We start from the raw sequence: 21,126 nt of genomic DNA on the forward strand, positions 1-21,126 counted from the left end.
GTTTGGCCCACTCACCAATGACAGGTGGCTCATCCATGGTAATGCCCTGAGATTTGAGGTGCTTGCGGATGCAGGCCAGCCGCTGCACATTGGGGCCCCAGCGTCGACCCAGCATGTGGACCCTCTGCACCTGTGTAACAAAACGCATCTCCTCACTCAGCTTACACTCTGGCCGCCAGTCTGGCGGCGGGACCACGCGGCACATGCCAGCTGCCTCGGCCTGCTCCCTCACCGCGTCCAAGTACACCAGGGGGTCCTGGAACTCCCGCGGTGCTGGCCGGAAGGCAGGGACTTCACCTAGTGCTTCCCAGCCCTCTGGCCTGCTCCGCTGGCGTTCCCACTCTTTCTCCTGCTCGCGTTCCGTCTGGCGCATCATCTCTTTCTCACGCTCCCACTCCTTGTCACGGTCAGCGGGCCGAAAAGCTGCTGGTTTGAGCTGTCCGGGGTTGTTGGTGGAGGTTAGTGGAGAAGAGGTGGTGGAGGAGGACACCGAGGTTTGTTGGGGGTCTGAGGTAGTGCTGGCACGACTGGGGTTCTGTAGGTGATTCTGGCCTGATGAGGGGGAGGATGAGGAGGAGCTCCGACCGTGAGACCTGCTCTGCTGCTGCTGTGCTTGTCGAATCAACATCAGCTTGCCGGCCGATGCCCGCTTAGGTCGCTGGTTCACCGGCTCTGCATTGGCTGCTGGTGTAGTAGGAGGTGGGGTTTGTTGTGGTGGGGGAGTAGGAGGTGGAAGAGGGGTAACAGGTGGTGTTTGTTTAGGAGAAGGGGGGGTTTCTGATTCATGTCCATTAGAAACTGGAGTGGTAGGGGTGGTGGTTTGTGTGGCAGCTTTCTCTTGATTGGCTGCCTTCTTGCTGCTGCTGCGTGTCTCCAGAGGCGCAGGTTGAAGCTTGGCCTTCTTGGCCTCAGTGCCAGTGCTTTTGGCTTTCTGCTCAATAACCCCTGTCCCCACAGAATTGAGGACGACCTCCAGGCGCCGCTTGGAGTTACGCAGTCCCTCTCGACCTGGGCACTCCCCCTGCTGGCACTGTCTCTGCCCGTCCTCCTTGCCCAGGGTGTTGTGCCGCTGCCCATTAAGCCTGCCGTTGAGGCGGGCGCCGGCAGCCACATTGTGCAGCCCATTGGATAGTAGCACCTGTTTGCGGGTTTTTGCATTGCTGTGGTGGGCTGGTGCCGCTGCTTTTCCTGAGTTGGCCAGCCCATTGCTGGCTATTGGCTGGCTGTGCTGATTGTGATTGTTCGCTGACGATGGTGCCGAGGCGGCGCTGTTGTGTTTGTTGCTGCTGCTGAGTTTGGTTTTCTTGCCCAGTTCTTTCTGTTTGGCTTTGGTGTAGGTGACGTGGCCCTTGGACACGGTGGCTGTGTACTTCTTCACAGTTTTGGACGGCAGTCGGAAGTCGCGGCTCTTTTTGGCACCACTGACAGCTTGTGCCGAGCCCGCCCGCGTCAGCCCATTCACTTTAGAGACCTGAGATTGTGGGAGAAAGATAGCAAATCTTAGATGAATAGCACAAAGAATCTTATCAGAATGCTGTGGATCAATCATGAATATGAAGTCACTGAGAAATATATTGGAAAAAAAATCATTTTTGCTGGAAGGGAAATTGGGCGGCAAGCTTAAATCTCTCAATAAAAAACTCTCTTTAATCACATATCTGTATGTTGAGCACATACAAATGAAAGTTAAAAATACTACTGCATCAAAGATAGCAACAAATGTTCCCAAAATGTACCCACACACAGATCAAATTCTATAATCAGAAAGCACGACAAGACACATGCAGGGGCGTGGGCGCACCCACACTCCACAATGAAGAGGCCAAACACTCAGATGCTAGTGCTGCAGTAAAACATTTGGCCGCTTGCACCAAAGCTATTTGTGGAAACCTACTCTATTCATTAGAGAACCGATCAACTGTCTTGATTACTATACTTTCAAATGCAGTACACTACTATAAACTGCAGCTCAAACTGCTGTCAACACAAAGGCCGAGATTTAGAGAAGGATATGTGCAAACCAAAACCACTACATCCCGAGATAAACAACGGCTTAGAGCGGGTAGAGAAAAAAAGAAAAGAGATGACATGAGAGGGAAAGCAGGGATGGCTCCATGGTTTTATGCTAGCAGATGGCTGGACAGTATGAGGTAGGAGGTGGGGTCATTGGGACGGAATAAAAACCCATCGGGGCGCATAAAAACAGCCTTTTATTTGCTATGGGTTTCCTTAAATGCTATAATTCAATTTTTGTGCTATGAATAAAGCTCCTGTGTGTGTGTGTGTGTGTGTGTGTGTGTGTGTGTGTGTGTGTGTGAGAGAGACAGAGAGCTGTGTATGTGGACATGAATGTGTGTGATGTCTTTGAGGCCCCCAGCTGTAGATCAGAGGTTTGGTACAGTGGTGTCTGGTTCCATTGCTGGCTCACAGGCTACAGCTGTGGGAAGAAACACGGTCACCCTCTCCCTCAGTGCACAGAGCTTTACAGCTGGCTCTGCACACGTAAAAATCCACAATGTACATATTAAATTGTGTAGGACTCCGTCTCGCCTTTTGTGTCTTTCACTCTCCCTTTCAATCCATCATTCCCCGCATCTCCTTTCTTCTACTTATTTCCCCTGCATGCATTTCTAAGAATATCCACTTTTCTCTCTTCCTCTCCCTCCTCGTCTCTTTATTGTTTTCATGGCCCACTTTCAGCGCTGCCAGGAGTTTCTCATTCCCTTTTCCTTCTCCCTCCTCTCTGCTTAGTCTACGTCTGTGTGTGTGAGAGAAAGATGGCTACAGTGTTAGGAGATCTTGGAAAGTTAAAGATCAGTATTTGGCTGCCAGTATCTGAATGGGTTGAGCTGGAGGTCATGTTTCTGGAGTTGTATTAACATAAATGGCCTACCTCATCTTACGGTATTTCGTGCAACTTTTTTTTCAAATATCTAAACTATGCATGCAAAGTAGGGGTAGGCACACTCGTACATAAGTCTTCGTGGAGCCCTGATTGTCAAAATATATGAACATGTTCGGCTGCTATCCGTCTCCAGTATCTGTGTGTGTTTCTGTCCAGACCAGCTGGAAGTGAACCACAGAAGAAAGAAAGGAGGAGGGATGGGAGAGATGGAGTTATCAATCACAGTCCGGGCGCCACAGGAGGGAGGTGACAGCCGGCCCATTGACAGGTTTGCCTTTGAAGGGCTCTTGTGTCACACTTGTGTGTGTGTACGTCTGTGTGTGCGCGTGTGTGCATGTATTGTATTGTGTTCGTCTCAGGTGGCGGGGGGCCGACACAAAGACCAGGCCATTAAAAGATAAGGGGGGACTGAAACCTAACCCTGCCTCCGTCAATCATTTCCCTCCAACACACACACACACAGACACACACCTCCTCACAATGGAAAAACACAGGGTGACAAGGAGAGAGGGAGGAAAGAAGGGGTGTTGAGAAGGAGAGGAGAGAAAAGGGATGCAAAGGGGACTGAAAAAGAATTCGAGGCAGCCAAAAAAGCACTACTGTTTTTACACAATACACATTTCACGTCACATTATGTGCATTCCTTGCAAAATAGCTGCACACTTTTGCGATTTTTATTTAAGAATGAACTACCAATCTGACACATAACCTCACAAAGTTCTTATTTTTTAATTGTTTAATGAGCCAAATCAATAAAAAGTCCTGTGTGACAGTTTATTTAGTGCTACACTGATGCTGATACAGTAACAACCTGCTAAAGCAGCACTTGTCCACATAACTACTACATTTGTTCAGCCACAGTTTGCTGACAAAGCGCTGAATCTGAGAGACACGCTGTCATGACTGCTTCTTGCCACAGGAGGGCTCAGCGGACCGGCTCTCATCAGGGGTGCTTGGAAAGTCTCCATTGCTTTCTCACTGTAATTATTCGGTCTGGTGGTGAAGGAGGATGGCAGGAGAGTGATGATGAGGAGAGAATAAGAGGCAGCGTAAAGAGGCAGGAGCTAGTTTAGATACTTGAAGATGGAAAAGGAAAGAAAGAAAGACAGAAAGAAAGAAATGGATATGGAAGTTCACTCCTGTTAACAGCCACTGGCAGAGAGGATGTGAACAGAAATAAAAAGGACGATGAACAGAACAAAACAGACAATGAAGCCAAAGGGAAAAAAATAGAACACACACACACACACACACACACAGGCTGGCAGCCGGAGACTGTTCTGTATCTGTAGTGGATTTCGGTCGCATGTGAGCGAGGGAAGGGGAGGGAGAGTGAGAGGGAGGTGGGTCTAGATGACATCATGTGTTGCTATAGCCCAGCTGAGGCCTGGCAGGAAGACTTTTAACAGGCAACATCTGCAGGAGCCAGCCCTGAGAAGAAGAGGGGGGGCGATGGAGGGGAGGGAAAGACAGACAGCGAGAGAAGGCCAGCCAGAGGATAGAAAGACAGGGGAAAGTTTAACCCTTGCAAAACCCTGCTGACTGACAAAGGAACTGGGGATGCAGGAGAGTTTGGGCACATTTTTTAATCACAGCCTACACAAGAAGAAAGATACTGCGTGTGACTGGTCAGCTTTGGCTATTTCGCCAACGCTATTCTGGTCAAGACTGCTGAGGCGAAGTACACATGGCAAATTGAAGAGATGCTCCGTCATGCTCTTGTTGTGATCTAGCAAAAACCATTTCCGGTGCAATCCTCCTCCTCCTCCTCCTCCTCCTCCTCCTCCTCCTCCTCACCATGACGGACATAACTTTGGGTATATATAATGCATGACACAGCTTGATGGCAAGCACATCCATCACGTGTCACGGTGGCAAGATGACTATCAACGGGTTAAATCCTATGCTGAACTATAAATCAATTCCTACACTGGAGTCATTTGCGGTGCGACTGCCGGAACACCTCGACGGCGAGGCATAAATCCGGCTTAAGCCTTCTTTCCCCTCTGCTGTCTTATTAGGGAGCAATGCGATGCGGCCCTGGGCAGGTTGACTTTTAAGCAGCTAGAGAAAGGTCACTACAGCCTGGCACTAATAACACACACAATGCAAAACCCCTTTTATAAACTAACATAAGAGATCTGCATACAGTAGCTGGAGAAAGAGGCTTGCTACAAAAAGACAGGAGAGGAATACATTACGTAACCTTTAATGGGCATTTAAGTCTTATTGGTTTATTTATCTACTTCTGTACATGTTGTACTATGAGGGAGGTTAATTGAGGATGGCTAAGGATAAACAATTGAACAAGAAAGTGCAGCGCAACAAGAAAGAGTCTTTTTCAAATGATGCCGAGTCGGCTAAATGGTTTGGCCCAGCACACTCCACCTGCGCTCACTGCTGCGTGCAGCTGCTTTGCTGACATCCCCACTTTTGTTATTGAATTAAAATGGATAGAATCATATTGTTTTATAAAAAGGTCCTGTTACGGCGCATGTATTTTGTTGATACGAGCCGCTATTAAATTAAGCAGAACTGAATCACGGTGAATTGAATTATGATAATGCCTTTACCCTTCGGTTTTACACACACAACCCCGAGTTCGTTTTACGGCTACATAATCACTTAACCTTTTATATGGCTTAGCCTGTATTTTCGCAGTTGGTCGTGTGTATAAATGTGTGCGAGTCTTGAGCGCACGTGGTTAACACACATACTGTTCATGCTAATTGAAGGGAGAGCGAGAGGAGGGGGGGGGGAGAAGCACTAATCCTTCCAAATGATTGGAGCCATGTTGTCAAGGGCGAGATCTGTCTGTTTGACACAGGAGCAGAGAGAGGGGGAGAGAGAGAGAGAGAGAGAGAGAGAGAGAGAGAGAGAGAGAGTGGAGCATGAAGAGAAAATAGGTGAAAGAGAGCAGAGATATAATGAGAGAAAGGTGAAATGAGAGCGCAGGAGTAAAAAACAAAACAGCATGAGAGAAGTCGAAAGAATCACGCAGGGTGCCAATAGTGAACTGGAAAAAAAAAACAGTAGAGGAAGAATGATAGAACAAAGACTAGCGAGTAACTGAGGCCGAAGTTGTCTTGGCAGGCAGTCACTCTCATTGAGATTCATTGTTGGTTTTACTGGACAATTCCAGCCACTTTAAAAACCTGAAGCGCATGCCTGAGTCTGCATCAGCACAATAACAACAACACTGGATAGGAGGGTGCCATTCAACAGGAAGGAAAAGGCACAGAAGGAAATGGGAGAGAAGACAGAGAGCAGGCAAAGAGAGCAGACAGATTATGGGAGAGAAAAAGACCGAGAATGAAATGTGGTGCCTCAGCAGACAATTGCTTCTGATGAGCTAATGTGATCATACCAATGCCAGTTTTCTGACTGGAGCCACCCCTGCCCCCTTCTCTTCCATCTCCTCCTCTTCTTTTACTTTGTGGGGTTCCTTGAAACCTGCTAAGTGCCATGGAGAGGGAGGCAGGCTTTCACAGCCCCTAGCCAACACTACTAAATATAGCTGCAGTCGCGGCAGGCCAAAACACAATCATTACTCTCCCAGACACAATGGATGAAGGAGAGGAGAGGAGAGGAGAGGAGAGGAGAGGAGAGGAGAGGGTAAAAGGAAGAGCATGGACAAGGCAGAGGAGGAAATCAGCAATAAAAAGAAAGTAGAGGAGGGAGACGGCGAAGGCACAGGAGTAGTTAGGAGAAATCATTGAGAGGGAGATAAAAAGAGGATGTGACAGATGGGTAAATGAAAATAAGAGTCAAGAGGATTGGAGGATTTCAAATGGGCATAATAGCCAAACAAACATGCGGCAACCCGAGCCTTCTAATACAGAATACTCACTGGTATCTCCAGTTATAAAAAAGCTACCACAGACGTTTCCCTATAGGCGAACACTTTCCCTGCTGTCACATTTTCAAGGCTCTCTTGGGAAAGCTATAGAAATTCTTTCATCCTCTTCCTTTCCATGTGATATTTAGCATGTTACAGCTTTGAAATTCCAATACCAGGTGCTCCTGCCCACACAGTACCTGTTTGCGTAGCTCCTCAGCAGCTCTCCTCGGCGGCAGCCCGTTGGCTGAGCCTCGACCGCTGGCCAGGGCCTGCTGCTCCCTCACGTGCTCTCGCGCCTCCGCCCGCTCACTGCGCTCCCTCAGGAGGGGTGGAGGAGGAGGCGGCGGAGGTGGCAGTGGCGGGGCAGGCGCGTCCCTGCCGTGAGTTCCCGCCTTCGGCCTGGGACTCTCCCTCGTCCCTGCTTTGCCGTGGCTGTTCAAAACTGCAGAGGGAGAAAGAGAAGAATCAGGTGTGTTCCTAATTAATGTGGGAGAGGAGGATCTCAAACACAATTAAGGAGAGATCTCTTGTTAGCTTTAAGTGGCTATTCACGTACTTGAAATTAGATTTGAAATTAGCTGAAATGACATTTAGTCGAAATGGTTTGGGAAGAAAATTGCTGTGATAATTGTTTTTCCACAGACTTTTTTTTTAATAAAGCTATAAATGAGGTAGCAATATTGTACTGTTTCTTGACCAGTGATTATCGATGAAGCTACCTAAGGTTTAGTTATCTGCTTCCAGTGTATGAAACAGACAATTCATTTTTCCTGTTGATAATGGAGAGACCTTAAGGTTCCTCTTGGTGTTGTGGTATGTGAGATTGGACTTGTTCTCGGGACTTATCTCAAGACCACTTTCTGAAGGTTATTTCTCATGGTACTCACTCACACACGTATAGTATGGCAATAAAAGAGGTGAAAGAAAAAGTAATCTTCATTTGTTTTCTGTAGGTCTTTCAGATACATTTGAGGAGTGCCTATGGTTTGCATGTTCCACATTTTATTGTAACTGTGTCATGCAGTTTGGAACTCACAATAGTCTGGTCTTGGTCTTGACTCATGCTGTGTCTCAAATTGAATACTTCTGTACTTACACTTTGAGTGCATAAGTGCGTTCACACTGAGAAGTATGGAAAAATGCAGTGCACTATGAGTAACCAGATGGTGCACTCAAAGCGGTCAAGAAGTGTGAATGAGTGTGGAAGCATAGACACTTCTCGCCCTCAATGGTCGCCATCTTGGCTACGTAGCGGAAAGGGAGGGACCTCTTTTCAAACTGGAAATGGCGACCGAGGACTGTGCAACCGTGGACGTCACTGCATTGTACAAATACATGTGTTTTTTGCACTAAGCACCACTATACTGTTGTCGGGTATAAGCCAGCAGTATGTTTATTTAGCAGTCTGTAAAGATTTGGTACCGCAAACGATAATGCGAATGCTAATGCTAGTTTGCTAACTAGCTAACAGCTGCACATTAGGCATTTAAAGAAGAAGAGGTCGAAATGTGCAGTCGTCATTTCTGTAAAGTGCACAACGGCCGTGTTTGGTTTGAGACAACGCTACCCTGTCGAAATTCGCGCACTACGCCAACAAGTACATAGTGCACATAGTATGTTACATGGAAGTGTACTAACGGAAGTACGCGATTTGAGACACAGCATCAGTCTCAACCCCTCAAAATCTTGGTCTTGTCTCGATACACGATTTTTGATAAATAATCATCAGCAATGTGCATATAATGATTAAGTAGGTAAAGGTGAACAATAGAACAGCTGTAACTGTCTGATAAGTTCAGAAAATGACATGACTTCACTGTAACGCAGCCTTTAAAACCTGTAAAACACTTACGATATCAAAAATCTAAGATAATATCTAATCTTTTGACACAATATTGATATAATACTGAAACCCAGCCCTTTAGTGAACCTTACAATTTTGTCACAATGTTGACAGATATCATGATAATTGATTTTCTCCATTTCACCCAACCCTAGTAATGACTTGATCTCAGTTAAGGTGGTCTTGACTACAACACTGGTTTCTCTTAGTCTAGGGCTCTGCTAGGAGTGCAGCAACATGACAGACTGCAGTTAAGCTTTGCATGATGTGTATGGTATATGTACACATTTTATATACATTTTTTTAAGGTCTGCAACCCAGTTCCTGATTCCTTATGTGCACAAGTAAAAAGTAAATAAATAAAATAAAAAATAAGCCACTGTGAAGAAAACAGGACACTGTGGAAAGTTCCTATCAGGTAGTAAGGCGTAAATACCGTCGGACATATACTATGTTTTTTCAGGCTACCTACTACTTATGCCAATGCCAATATGTGGACATAAGTCTCAATACCCCCCTGTAGTGCAGAATGGCATATAAACCCCTGGCACCAAACCACAACGACCAATGGAAAAGCCCGCACAAACATTGGAGCGACAGGGTTTTGGCTAACATATAGTCCCCAATCAGTAAACTATGCATGATTTAAGGTGTGCATGAAAACGTCTTTATGCTACATGTCAATGAACCTGTTCAAAATGGACGCAGGCTCCATCAACCCCCGGGGATGATGCTAAGCGAGTTGAACAGGAGCGAGGCAATTAACATACACATTCAATAGCTCTCTCTTCACCTTTTATGGGGCTCAATTTAAAGTTTCACGGCGTCTTAATATCAACAGGCGACGCGCTGTATGGAAAGAATGACAGGAGGCCACAGCACAAACACACACAGCCTTCAAAGCACACATGCAACGTACAACATATACAGTATACTCTGCAAAGCAAGGCGCATGTTGTTAGGCGATATGTGTGTACATCTTTGAGCATCAGTGCATGTTTCTGTATGTGCGCCACTGTGTGTGTATGTATCCACTCATAACCACAAGTGAGCGTCTGCGAGTCTCTCAGGCCCCCCGGTCAATGAAAAATGAGAGAAATCCTGACATTTTGAGAAGTGAGCTAAGCAAGAAACTGAGCCCAATAAAAGCTGTTTAATTTAGCTATGTCAACATGGCACATGGCCGAGTGGGAGAGAGGAGCTGAGGGACGGAGCGCTGATGAATGGCCTACAATGTAGGGTCTTTCCTGTCTCTCTTTACCTCCCAGAATAAAATGTTTCACTCTTCTCCACTAATTCTATTTCTCCTTTTTCTCAACCACCTCCCCTCCTTTCTCCTTCTCCTCCTCCTCCTCCTCCCTAAGAGCCCATATAACCCTGCTCCGGCTGGAGAGTGGCCCAAGCTGCATATTAAAGTGTCACGTTTGACACCACTCTTAAAACCGCAAAATGGACTGAGGTGTGTGTGTGTGTGTTTGTCTCTTTGTGTGTGTGCCCGATACCCAACACAGCACAAACACTGTCACAACACTGCAGCAATGGCCGAGTCTCGACTGTGTGTGTGTGCACACCTACACGTGTCTGTTTCGGTGTCCTTAACCCCCTCATCTCTATTGTGCCCTACAAAGTATATCTGCCTATTTCCTTCTTATCTATTTATTCAGCATATCACAGCGAAGGCGCCGAGCTGCTTTGCAAACAGTGTTGGTATACGAGATAAGAAAGGAGACTAAGCTGTCCTCATGCACACAACAAGCCTGGATTTGTTCAAACAGGTTTCACTATCCTACTGTTCGTGCTCCTTATACAGATATGTGCATATGTACAGTTTATGTTTCAAGCTGCAGCTACAGATGTTCATGAAAGAATGAGAGAGACGTCTCCGTATCTGTGTGTGCTTTTGGGGGGTGGATGCCATCAGTGAACTACATAAAGGCAGTGCACGGTTCTCCAAGAGTTCAGTTCAAGCAAATCTATGGACCTCTCTCCCTCTTTCTTTCTTAATCCTACCAGTCTCTCTGCTGTCTCTCTCCTCCTCCACATTCTTGAGAAGATGACAGAGGAAAGAGCTGAGCAAAGCGTTCACCTTTTGAACCTTTCTGGCGGCGATTCTGCAGACTAAAGGGGGGAGGGAGAGAGTCAGGGAGGGTGAAAAGGAGGAACCATGAAATCCAGCCGTTGTTTTGTGGGGAAACGCCTGGCCAGAAGGGTTGTGTCTCCAAAGTCTGCCAGGGAGGGAAGGCCTCTAGGTTGAAATCGTTTCTCCATTACTATGTTAAAAAACAACTCGAGTAACAATATTTTGGATTCCATAAAATGTGATTTGATGTGTTATTAATAAGATTCAGCATACTTGTTTTTATAGTCATCAGTGTTGGGATTGGGAGTGAGTCTGTTCTCATGGGCTCAGTCGCATGCATGCAATTTCCTAAATGTTGTGCACGTGTGTATGTGTATTCATCCAAATGTCTATGTGCCCCAAGGGGTGTACATACGCTGTCACTGAGTTGTGTGTATGTGTGCGGGTGTGCAGAAGGCCCCGGCCAGCTGTTGCAGTGCGTGCATAAACACCTTGTTAGGGTTTAGCAAGCTAAGTGTTAATTGGGGTGGAAAGAGTTGATGTGCTGCTCTGCTATCCCATGTGACTTACCCCCGTCTCTGCAGTGGAAAACAAGAGTGCAAATTTAGGAAATTGCTCACGTTCACACACAGAGACAAGCCCCACTACTCTTCTGTCCCATGACTCATTCTGTGCTCCTGTTTGCCCCCGACTTATTTTCATTCTCCGTTGTGTTTCTCCATCCTTCACTCTCTCCGAATCTTTCTCACAAAATGGATCTTTCCATTCCTCTCTACTTATTGTGCTGGTGCATCATCCTTCACTCCCCTTCTTCTTCATTTCCCCTTAACTTCCCTCTTCATCCATCTCTTTCCCTCAGAGCACCTATCTCTTCTTGCTCTTCCCTCACTTTCATCCGCTACACCCTGCACTTCTTCTCTTTGATTTTTCTCTGTTAACTCCTCCTTCATCACAGAGGATCTTTTCATGACTGCACTCCCCATCAAACTCTCGGAATCTGTAGTCAACTCTGTGCTGCTCCAAGCTTTAGTCCCGTCCTTACCGTGCCCATTGAGCGGCTGCCTGGCGGGGAGCTTGCCCTTGCGGGGTGTCGAGTGGCAGGAGGAGGAGGCCGAGGCTTGGCTGTTGCTTCCCCCGCCGTGAGAGTGGATCCCGCCTCCGTTCCTCACCTCCTCCTCCTCCTCCTCGTCATCCTCCTCCAGGTCCTCCTCCTCCTGGGAGCTTCCAAAGTAGGCCATGTTGCTGGGCAGGGCCGATGAACCTGAGTGCAGAGAGGTGGAGGAAAGGAGGAGAAAGGGACGCGGGGGGGGGGGGGGGGGGGATAAATAATAAAGAGGTAGGTCGGGGGAGGGAAAAGAAAAAAGTACAATTTGAATTAAGAAAAAGGCGCTGAAAAACAGTTTTACTGTAATTCTGTAAGTCTACTCGAAACTCAACACCTTTTTGCAAGACCTCCAGCTGTCCATGTATGGGAAAAAAATTGTCTTTCCTTTTTTATTCTAATCTCTGACATTGCAGATGAATCAACATCAATATGTGAGTGGTGAAATATTAATGTAAAAATAGAAGTTGCTCAAGCGTTTGTGAATAATGGTAATTGTGCTGCTGTTTTTTTCATCTGTTATTATCCCAGCTGGTGGCCTATTGATGCTTTGTAAACTGCTCTGCACATAGCTCCTCCATTGTTGTATTCGCACAAACAAAATCAAGGACATACACAGTCCAATATTCAAATGATTTGCAAAGCGACGACAGTTTTCATTCTGTGTCTGAATCGGGCTAAACTTCTATTGTCTTCTCTCAATCTAACATCAATGGATTTACCATCTATCCACTGACCTTCATCTTTGGAGTTTTCTCTGTAAATGCCACAGCAAGATATTAGCAGCAGTAGTGGTTCTAACAATCTGAGTGGCATTACTATATACAGTGTAGAGGAAGGGAGGGGATGACTTGCAACATATTCTGATGGCTTGAACTTAAGCCAGAGCGCTGGGAGTACGAACCAGGCCGTCTTTGCACCGAGACTCTGGATGTTGACAGCTTTATTGAGACATATATACTGTACATGTGCTCAAATATCTAACTCTGTAAAAGAGTTACTTTAGAAAACCAAAGAGTCACTGCTGAGCTAATCCCAAATCTGCCGCTTTCACTCTTCCAGACAGGATTACTGTCAATCTCTCCTCCTATTGGAGAAGAAAGCCGACGTTCTCTCGCTTTCCTTTTTCTGTCGCTCTCAATCACTTTCATTGTCATCTCTGAGAAATCTAGCTCAATACGTGCTGGGAGGAGGTAAATGGTGTTTGGCAGTGGATAGCCTATAATGTTACCTCAGTTAGCTGGATGTAGTCGCACACCCTCATAAAAGGTCATAAAGCCCAAAGCTATGTTATTAAATCTCATAATGTTGCACTCGTAAATCAGTGTGAAAACAGCTGGTCCGGTCATACAGATGCAGGAATAAAAAACTCAGGCAGGCTTATGGAGTGTAGCAGTGGTGACTGGCGCTATGTGTTTGGAGAGAAATATAAATATATACACACAGGAACAGTTATGAACCACTTATGGTTTATTTTTTCGTTGTGCTGCATCATGCCTCAGTCTGCTTCCAGAAACACCATAAAAATATTTTCAGGAATGTGCTGATCCTTGTCACAAAAAAAGGACCAGGAAGACACTTCATTGCTTGTATTTTTTTGTGTGGACAGCTTGTGAATTGACTTCGCCCAGAGGAGCTACCTCATACAGGAGATTCCTGCAACCATGTGTCTCCCCTGTGTATATATAATACGGGCAAACAGCTGATTCTGATTCTGTTTTATTTTCTCTGGACCACAATGATAATACGAATAATATAAAGATAAACATGGACGACTGGTTTGCAAAGTATTTTGGCAGGTATTTCTTCCTATTCTTGACACTGTTTGTGTTTTAACATTCAAACAAAATATGATATTCATCTCCCAAGTGGATGTCATTACATAAATTACCTTTAATTCCTTTCCAACCCTTTGTATCTTCCTGTTATTTTGGAAATTATGTTATGAGAAAGATCATTGTGCCGCATCCAAACTGATCTTTTAACCTCTGCTCGACTGTTCGCTTCAGCCATTTTGATATTACTGCACCCCTGATCCAACTAGAGGTATGAAAAGCCACAGTCATCTAGCTTGCTGGACAAATGTAACCCACGGTGATACATATGTTCCAATAATATACAAGTTATCTTTATTATTAGCCACGAACTGCTGAGAAACAAACGAAAGAAATGAGCCCTTCCTCAATAGGAGAAGCCTGTGTCTATGTGTACGTGTGTGTGTGTGTGTGTGTGTGTGACTGGAAAATGTAAGCAAAATTTAATAAAATCATTTTAGATTAGTACAGTTAGGCTTTGTAATGTTATAACTGCATGTTTGTGATTGTTGTTACAGTTAACCGGAATGTGTGGCTGTGCAACATCCCCACAGCTTTGATTCAATCTGGCCATTTATGAGCAGGAAACTGGATTTTTATGAATCCTTTTATAAATCGATAGCATAGCATGAGCAACTACTGTGGGTTTTATTACCCTTTTTAGGGGCCACCGTGTTTAAAGGGCATTAATGGGAAGCAATGCATGATTATGTGTCAATTAAAATAATGTTAAGCCTCTGAAAAATAGGCTGAATTTAACTAGCCTGCATTAAGCTATACAGAGCACTTAAAATTGCACAGAGTGAATTAAGAATTAGCCGAGCCAATTATTTAATCGGCACTCTTGTTTTGGAGGGTGCTGAATACTTATCTTAGATTTTACACATTCAATACCTTATTAAGCGGCTTAATGAAAATATAGAGATAACACAAATATGACACCAAAATAATTACGTTTTCTAATAGACTTACACGAAGGATACATCTCATACAAGATAGAAATTAGCTGCTAAACTTCACTAATGCTTCATGGCGTCTCTGTTTGGACGGTAGGTTTTAGACTGAAGAAAATAAATGAAAGCCTTTTATAATCGATACATGCACAATATGAAACACATCTACATTGTGAGTGGACAGTGGAGCTCAGCTTGGGAACGTGTGTGTGTGCGTGTGTGTGTGTGTGTGTGTGTAAGTGTGTGTGTGTGAGGATACACTCAATACTTAAATGACAGCCTGACTAAGCCTGGGCTTTCCTCATGACAAAGGAGAGGACACAGTTCAAGGCTTAACTGGTGCTAACCAGTACCATGCAGACAGAGTACTGCTGAATACTGAAGCATTCTCCTTTAAATAGCCCACAGTGCAGAGTCAAATAAGAAAATAAGAATAGAAAGTAAGAGCCCTTAAGGGAACACTGGAGCGTGAAAGCTAGAAAATCCTTCTTCTTTCCCCACCAACAATCTGCTGGAAGTCAACTTCTGAAATGTTGATTTGATAGATTACTTTCTGCCCTTGTGATGAGAACATAAAATAATATGCACATTGAAGTAAGTATTTCAACATTTCTGAAGCATAAGCTACATCTTTGAACACAGATTAATTTTCATTTTAAAGTGCACCAACAACTATTATTGGCCAGTCGGGGGACCTGCGGTTACCACATGTCACATCACATTTATTCTGAAAGCTCAGTGTAAATTTCAAACTCGTATCAAAGCTTTTTCAGACACTAAAAAGTACAGCCTGGTAATAATAAATCTGCTTGTGCCTTGGATCATGCTTTTCACTCAGCAGCTCTGCCAGTTTCTAATTATCTCCTCAGAGAGCTGAAGAGAAAGAAAGAAATCTGTAGTAGCAGCAGATTCCCTGATCAGATAATATTGGAGTTTTACCTGCTCTCTTTAACTTGTAAAGGAGATCTGTAGGGCAAAAAGTAACTGCTCAACATCTTGAAATATGGCCTTCATATAATCCTAATAACCTACATGGTGAGGCATGTTTCTTTGCAGGCAGGGATAGATTCTCACACCACATCTGGTTTAAGAAGCCCTCATAACCCCTGTCCAGCGTGTGTTTATGTTGTGGTTTCTTGGCACACAGCATCTGAAGTGGGATGCACACAATTATAAGTGGTTGAACTCGTGTAGCAGTGCCACTTTGTAGCAAAGTACAATCTTCTGGCTTTTAACCAGAGGATCAGCCCTGGAAGAGTTGGGTGACCGCAGCGCACATACACACCAGCAGATACAAAAAAGCCACACGCATGCACCAAAGGACACACACACACGAACAAACACACCGCACAGACACCTCGTTTATCTTGGCGACAGAGCAAAGGCTCCTCTCTTAGACCAAACAAACACACAGAGGCGACACACACACTGGCCCAATCAGCTTCTAATGACTTGCTTCATTAGCTAAATGGCTGTAATTTACTGCTCTGAACAGGGGTCAGAGGGCCAATGGCAAACAGACCACAGGGGCACCGGGGACCAGAGACGAAGGGAAGAGTGTGCGTTTTTTTGGGGGTGCAGGGAAGTGCAGATAAAAACGTTCAAATACATTAGAGGAAGTGTGTGTGTACCTTTACAACACCTCTGTCCTTCTGGGAACCACTATAACAGGGTAGGGTTCAGTATTTGGGGATAAATGGATTCATTGCAAGATTCTAAGAGGCACTGTTTACACCTGGTATTAACATGCATCCTTAGTGATCAGATCACAAGTGGATCACAAGTGGACAGCTTGTGAACAGGTGTGAATGCAATAAAACTGTCCTTAATGTGTCTTGAGATCCGATTCCTCAGACCCACATTTGGAGGTGGTCTGAGCCGCATATGGTCACATTCTACGCCAGTGTGTCCTGGACCACATTGATGGTACCCCTACTGAGCTAAAGTACTTGCTTCTCTGACACCCCACAGGATGAGAAAACTTTTGTTGGTGCAGTTGCACAGGCAACCACAGCCACTCTACTCCTGACAAACGGTCAAATCAACATCTGTCTGGTTAGCATGAGCTAACACAGCAGCAGCTGTTAAATGGTCCCAACAATCTCACGGCAACAATGAAGTGACATGTAGCGTAAGCCATGTGATGCTAACAGTTCGCTCTGTCTGTAGCCCTTTATAAACAGGAATTGTGCAAATTTGCAGGAAAGCCCAATCAGTCTTTTTGCAGCATTGGCAGTATAAAAACAAAATTGGGGAGTGTGGCAAAATGCTACCTGCTTTTGTTTATACAGAATGTGCCTTTTTCGGGGCAATGGGGGGCATGAGCAAGTAACATAATGTGTAGCTCAGCGTGTGACGTAAACAGTGACGTGGGAGGGAAGCCGCAGCTAGTCAGTCTTTCGGTGATTCTCTCATAAGTCAGCCTGTCCGTCACCATTCCTGTCATTTGACGGTTAATGGCCTCTTCGTTTGCGAGGACAAGCAGGGCGCGCAATTCCTTGTCTCCTCAGTTGCTCATCTTTGCAGTGTCTGTCAGGTTTGCGCTTCCCTCTTGCTACTAGCTGCTCGCTAAATTCTGCTTTCAGCTGTTTCCTGTTTATCCACCACCAGTGGGTCACACATGTAGCGTCATCAACAGCCCCTCCCGTGGCAGAAGGCCGCCTCGGTCTTTTAAAACCAAAAGGGTTCCACCAATATGACTACCCCACGAGGCGGAAAATTGGGCACCTTGGATCAACCCGCCAATCCGGCTCTGTGTGTATAAATGCTCGCAGCTTGCCAGCAAAACAGCCCAACATTCGCCGAAAATCTGGCAGTGTAAAAGGGGCTACTGTGTGGTTGTGGCCAGGTGGACTCTTACCAACTGTCCCCATCATGGAGCTTACAGGTCTGCAGCAGTACTTTCCAAGCAAAATTTTACTCATTTTAAATAGTAAAGGCTGTAAGTGTGTGTATGACACAACAAACCTTCCGTCGCTTAAACAAAAACAAGCAAACAAAAAATGAGGCATTTGGTCTTTACAAACCTAAATAACTCACATTATTTGCATATCAAGCGGGTAAATGAGATCCGATCACAAGTGGTCACTGGAGAAGCATGTGGAGACACATTCTAATGGCAGGTGTAAGCAGGCTCAGAGGTATGGTAAAACAACTGCTGACATGAGGAGAAAACTAAAAAGAAGATGAAAAATTGAGCATATTGTGAAAGTGAGGAGGGAAAAGAGAGACGGAAACAAATGTGTGTGTGTTTTTCTTTCTTCTTAAGCTGCAGAAAGAAGCAGAATGGCAGAAGACGAGGACCAGACATCAGACAGATGTAACAATAGCACAACTGTATCCTCTAATATATTCAAGATCCCCAAAAATAAGACTGTCTAGAATTCTGGAGAGAGGGAGACGGGAGAGGACACAACGACAGACAGACACACAGAGCCAGCCTGCCGAACAGATCTAGTGGTCCAACACCAACCACTGGCATCCCGATTACGGGAGTGGCTGCAATACCAGAGACCCTGAATCCATCAGCTCCTAGAAAACACATGAATGTGCCTAAACACACACACACACATGTGGTGAAAAAAAAACATAACTCAGTCCGTCTCCGAGACCTCAAACGGGGCTCGAGCCCAATCCCCCAATTACACCATCTTTTCATCCACCTCATTCCGACCGCAGACAAATCATAATTAGGTCTGAAAGAATCTATTAGGATTGTCATTTTTAACGGGGCTCTTGGGTGGGGGGGGCATAATTACAAACCCTCCATTCTCTGGCTACCCTTCTTTTGTCCCCTTAACTGGAACTGAAACAATGAGGACAATTTAAATAGTCAATCAGGAGGGTTTAGCTGCCATGGGGACATGTGGACGTGCTGACTTAGAACAAAGTGTGTGAGTGTCTGCGCAGGAAGTGTGAGTGGTGTTTTTAAGGGAAGGTCAGAAAGGGAGACAAATCTAGGTTCTCTGGCGTGGAGAGGGAAAGTTATCTCCTGCAGCTAAGCTCTGCCAAAACTGTTCATCAGTCACTAGGAGAGAAACAGAGAGAGAGAGAGAGAGACTGAGAGAGGATTAGGGATTACATCTCCAATTGACATTCCTTAATGTCAGCAAAACCATTAACCCCACAAACAGTGGCTCTGCTCTTGGAGGAGAATGTAGAATCAGTGGGTGCTGCGCTACCAACTCTTGCACAGCGTCATGAGTGACGAGAAAGTCACAGCTCTTCTCGTACAGTTTCCAGGCTTTAATCAAATAGCAATCACACATTAGAGAGAAAGAAAAGTACCTTATCCCTGAGGGAAATTTGGTTGTCACAACAGCAATGCACTTAAGAGACAAATGAGTAGCTGTCGGACTCGATATCCTATTCCCAGGGGTGGAAATGTGCTTCTAGTTAAGCGAGATTCTCAGACAATAAAAATACCATCAAACAAAATCAAATCTAACAATCCAGCTACAAAGATAGAGGTCCCAAGCACAGTTCCCAGGATTGGCAGTCATTTCTTATAAAGAAAAAAAAAAACACGCAGATGTGAAAAGTCCACATTTGTCTCCTATGTGTAATCACGTACTAGGAATCTGAGGTCTTTGGTTCACTAGGTCAGGGCTGAGGGGTTATGTAAGCAGAGCAGAGAAACTGGACTCGCTGAACCTGAGAGAGAGGCACCACGATGGGGCTGGCAGGCATGGGAGAAGGCCCAGAGGGCAAAGAGGTAAACACGGCGGCAGTGCACACATACACTGGAACACACACACGTTCACACACAAAGAAAAACACACTCCTGGAAATGAGTCTTATGTAAGAGACTCATTTCCAGGAGTGTGTGCAGACAGTTATTCATTTACTCCCTAATCTATTCTTATCTCATCTGTGTCAATGTGTATACTGTGCTTGTGAAGGAGTGCATGTGTGTGTGTGTGTGTGTGTGTGTGTGTGTATTTATGCATAAATGAGAGCAAACATCGGTAAATAACTTCTTTCCAAAATGCACAAAACAAACCATGCCTGATGTTTATTGTTGGATATTTTAAAGAGGCTCAAAAAAGTAAAATTAAGGTCAGAAAGAAACCAAAACCACTTAGAAGCTGTGCAGTTTACACGCATGACAACAATCATTCCAGAAAGATTGTGCTATTTACTTAAATAGTGGGTTTCTCAATTTGGAATGAAACCTTTGGATGACTTGGAAAACCTGGAGCGGGTCAACACTCTGCACTTCGATCTGAATCTATTCATCCTGCTGGTCTCAGTGCTGCCCCCACCCTGCCAACAGCAGCCCTGCACCCTCTGGGTTACCAGAGGCAGACAGAGCCAGAGGCAGACTGTCTGGCTACCACCCAAATGGCTTTCTCCATGGATATAAACAGCGCAACTACAGGCCTGGACCACACATAAACACCATTCTGAGAACACAGGCACGGCCTGGGCACTCAGCTTGTGTGTGTGTGTGTGTGTGTGTGAGAAGAAAGAAAGAGATGAGCAGTGAGATAAATACAGAATATAGGCCCTAGACAGTGTGGGTGGTGAGCATACATGTTGTGCATCCTTCCATACAGTAGACAGAAATCTTGTTTTTCACTTCTCTGTCCGCTTACTCCCACGTTGCATCAGAATTATTTCCTCGGATACAGCAACAGCAACACCAGCAACAGCAGCCAACCAATTCATTAACGTGGGGGAGAAAAAAAAATCCCAAAAGAATAAGATGTCGTCAATTAGAAACTCCAATTGGATGTGACGGCAGCGGGGTAACATGCAGAATGATGGAAAACTTAGTGGTGGTTTCACAATACAAACTGACACAAGAGTTCAGCTTTCACAACATTTGCTTCTTTCTTTTTGTTGCTCACTTTACAGCTTCAAATGCTTCATGTTTTACCTGCTTTTATGCAGCTGTCCGAATGGGGTGGATACGTAATGTTTACCTGATAAGAAAAGCAAACACTGCGGTGGGTGTGTGTGTTTACACATTGTGAACGTTTGACCTGGGACGAATCCCTGAAATCACCACTGATAGGTCCCACCTCTTTTTTAGCAGAGGTGGGACCAAGTCATTCTTTTCAAGTCACAAGCAAGTCCTGAGTCAAGTCCGAAGTCCTGAACTTTGAGATAGTTTTTCAACTGGTACTCAGTAACACAACTTTAGTTCTTCATGGTTCTCTCCTGCAACCTGACTGGATGCTGTCGGATTGGTTCAAACAAAGAGGATCTGGGAAATTAGGTGTCGACGTGCTGGGAATGAAAAATGTTAACGTTACTTGAATCAGGAAATGAAGGGACATGGATTAAGGGACACTTTTTTTTACTATACTTTTTAAATGATTGGGTTCTGGGGAGGTATATTTTCAAATCAAAAGGCTCAAGTCCAGGTAAAATCACAAGTCATAAGTGATAAAGTCCAAGTACAGTTGCAAGTCTTTTTTGATTTTGTCAAGTGGAGTCTAAAGTCATCGAATTTGAGACCAAGTCATGTGACTCAGGTCCACATCTCTGTACTTTAGGCTAGAAATGCTGATGATTGCCCTGTTACAACTTCAAAAAACAAGCCAAATTGAAAAGAAAGAGAATTAGGGAGATAATGGATTG

At 45.0% G+C, this 21,126-nt stretch overlaps 1 protein-coding gene across 1 annotated transcript in view; it reads right to left on the reverse strand.

Annotated features, from left to right (window-relative positions):
• Positions 1–21,126, reverse strand: part of jarid2b (jumonji and AT-rich interaction domain containing 2b) — a 124,621-nt gene that overhangs the window by 9,462 nt on the left and 94,033 nt on the right. Inside the window, exons 5-7 of the mRNA XM_033637081.2 lie at positions 11,712–11,930; positions 6,944–7,188; positions 16–1,471 (exon numbers count right to left, since the gene is read on the reverse strand). Of these exons, the coding sequence (XP_033492972.2) occupies positions 16–1,471; positions 6,944–7,188; positions 11,712–11,930 (1,920 nt within the window). The remainder of the gene's footprint in view (positions 1–15; positions 1,472–6,943; positions 7,189–11,711; positions 11,931–21,126) is intronic.

This window comes from Epinephelus lanceolatus, chromosome 16 (assembly GCF_041903045.1).
Source record: "Epinephelus lanceolatus isolate andai-2023 chromosome 16, ASM4190304v1, whole genome shotgun sequence".
Taxonomy (NCBI): domain Eukaryota; kingdom Metazoa; phylum Chordata; class Actinopteri; order Perciformes; family Serranidae; genus Epinephelus; species Epinephelus lanceolatus.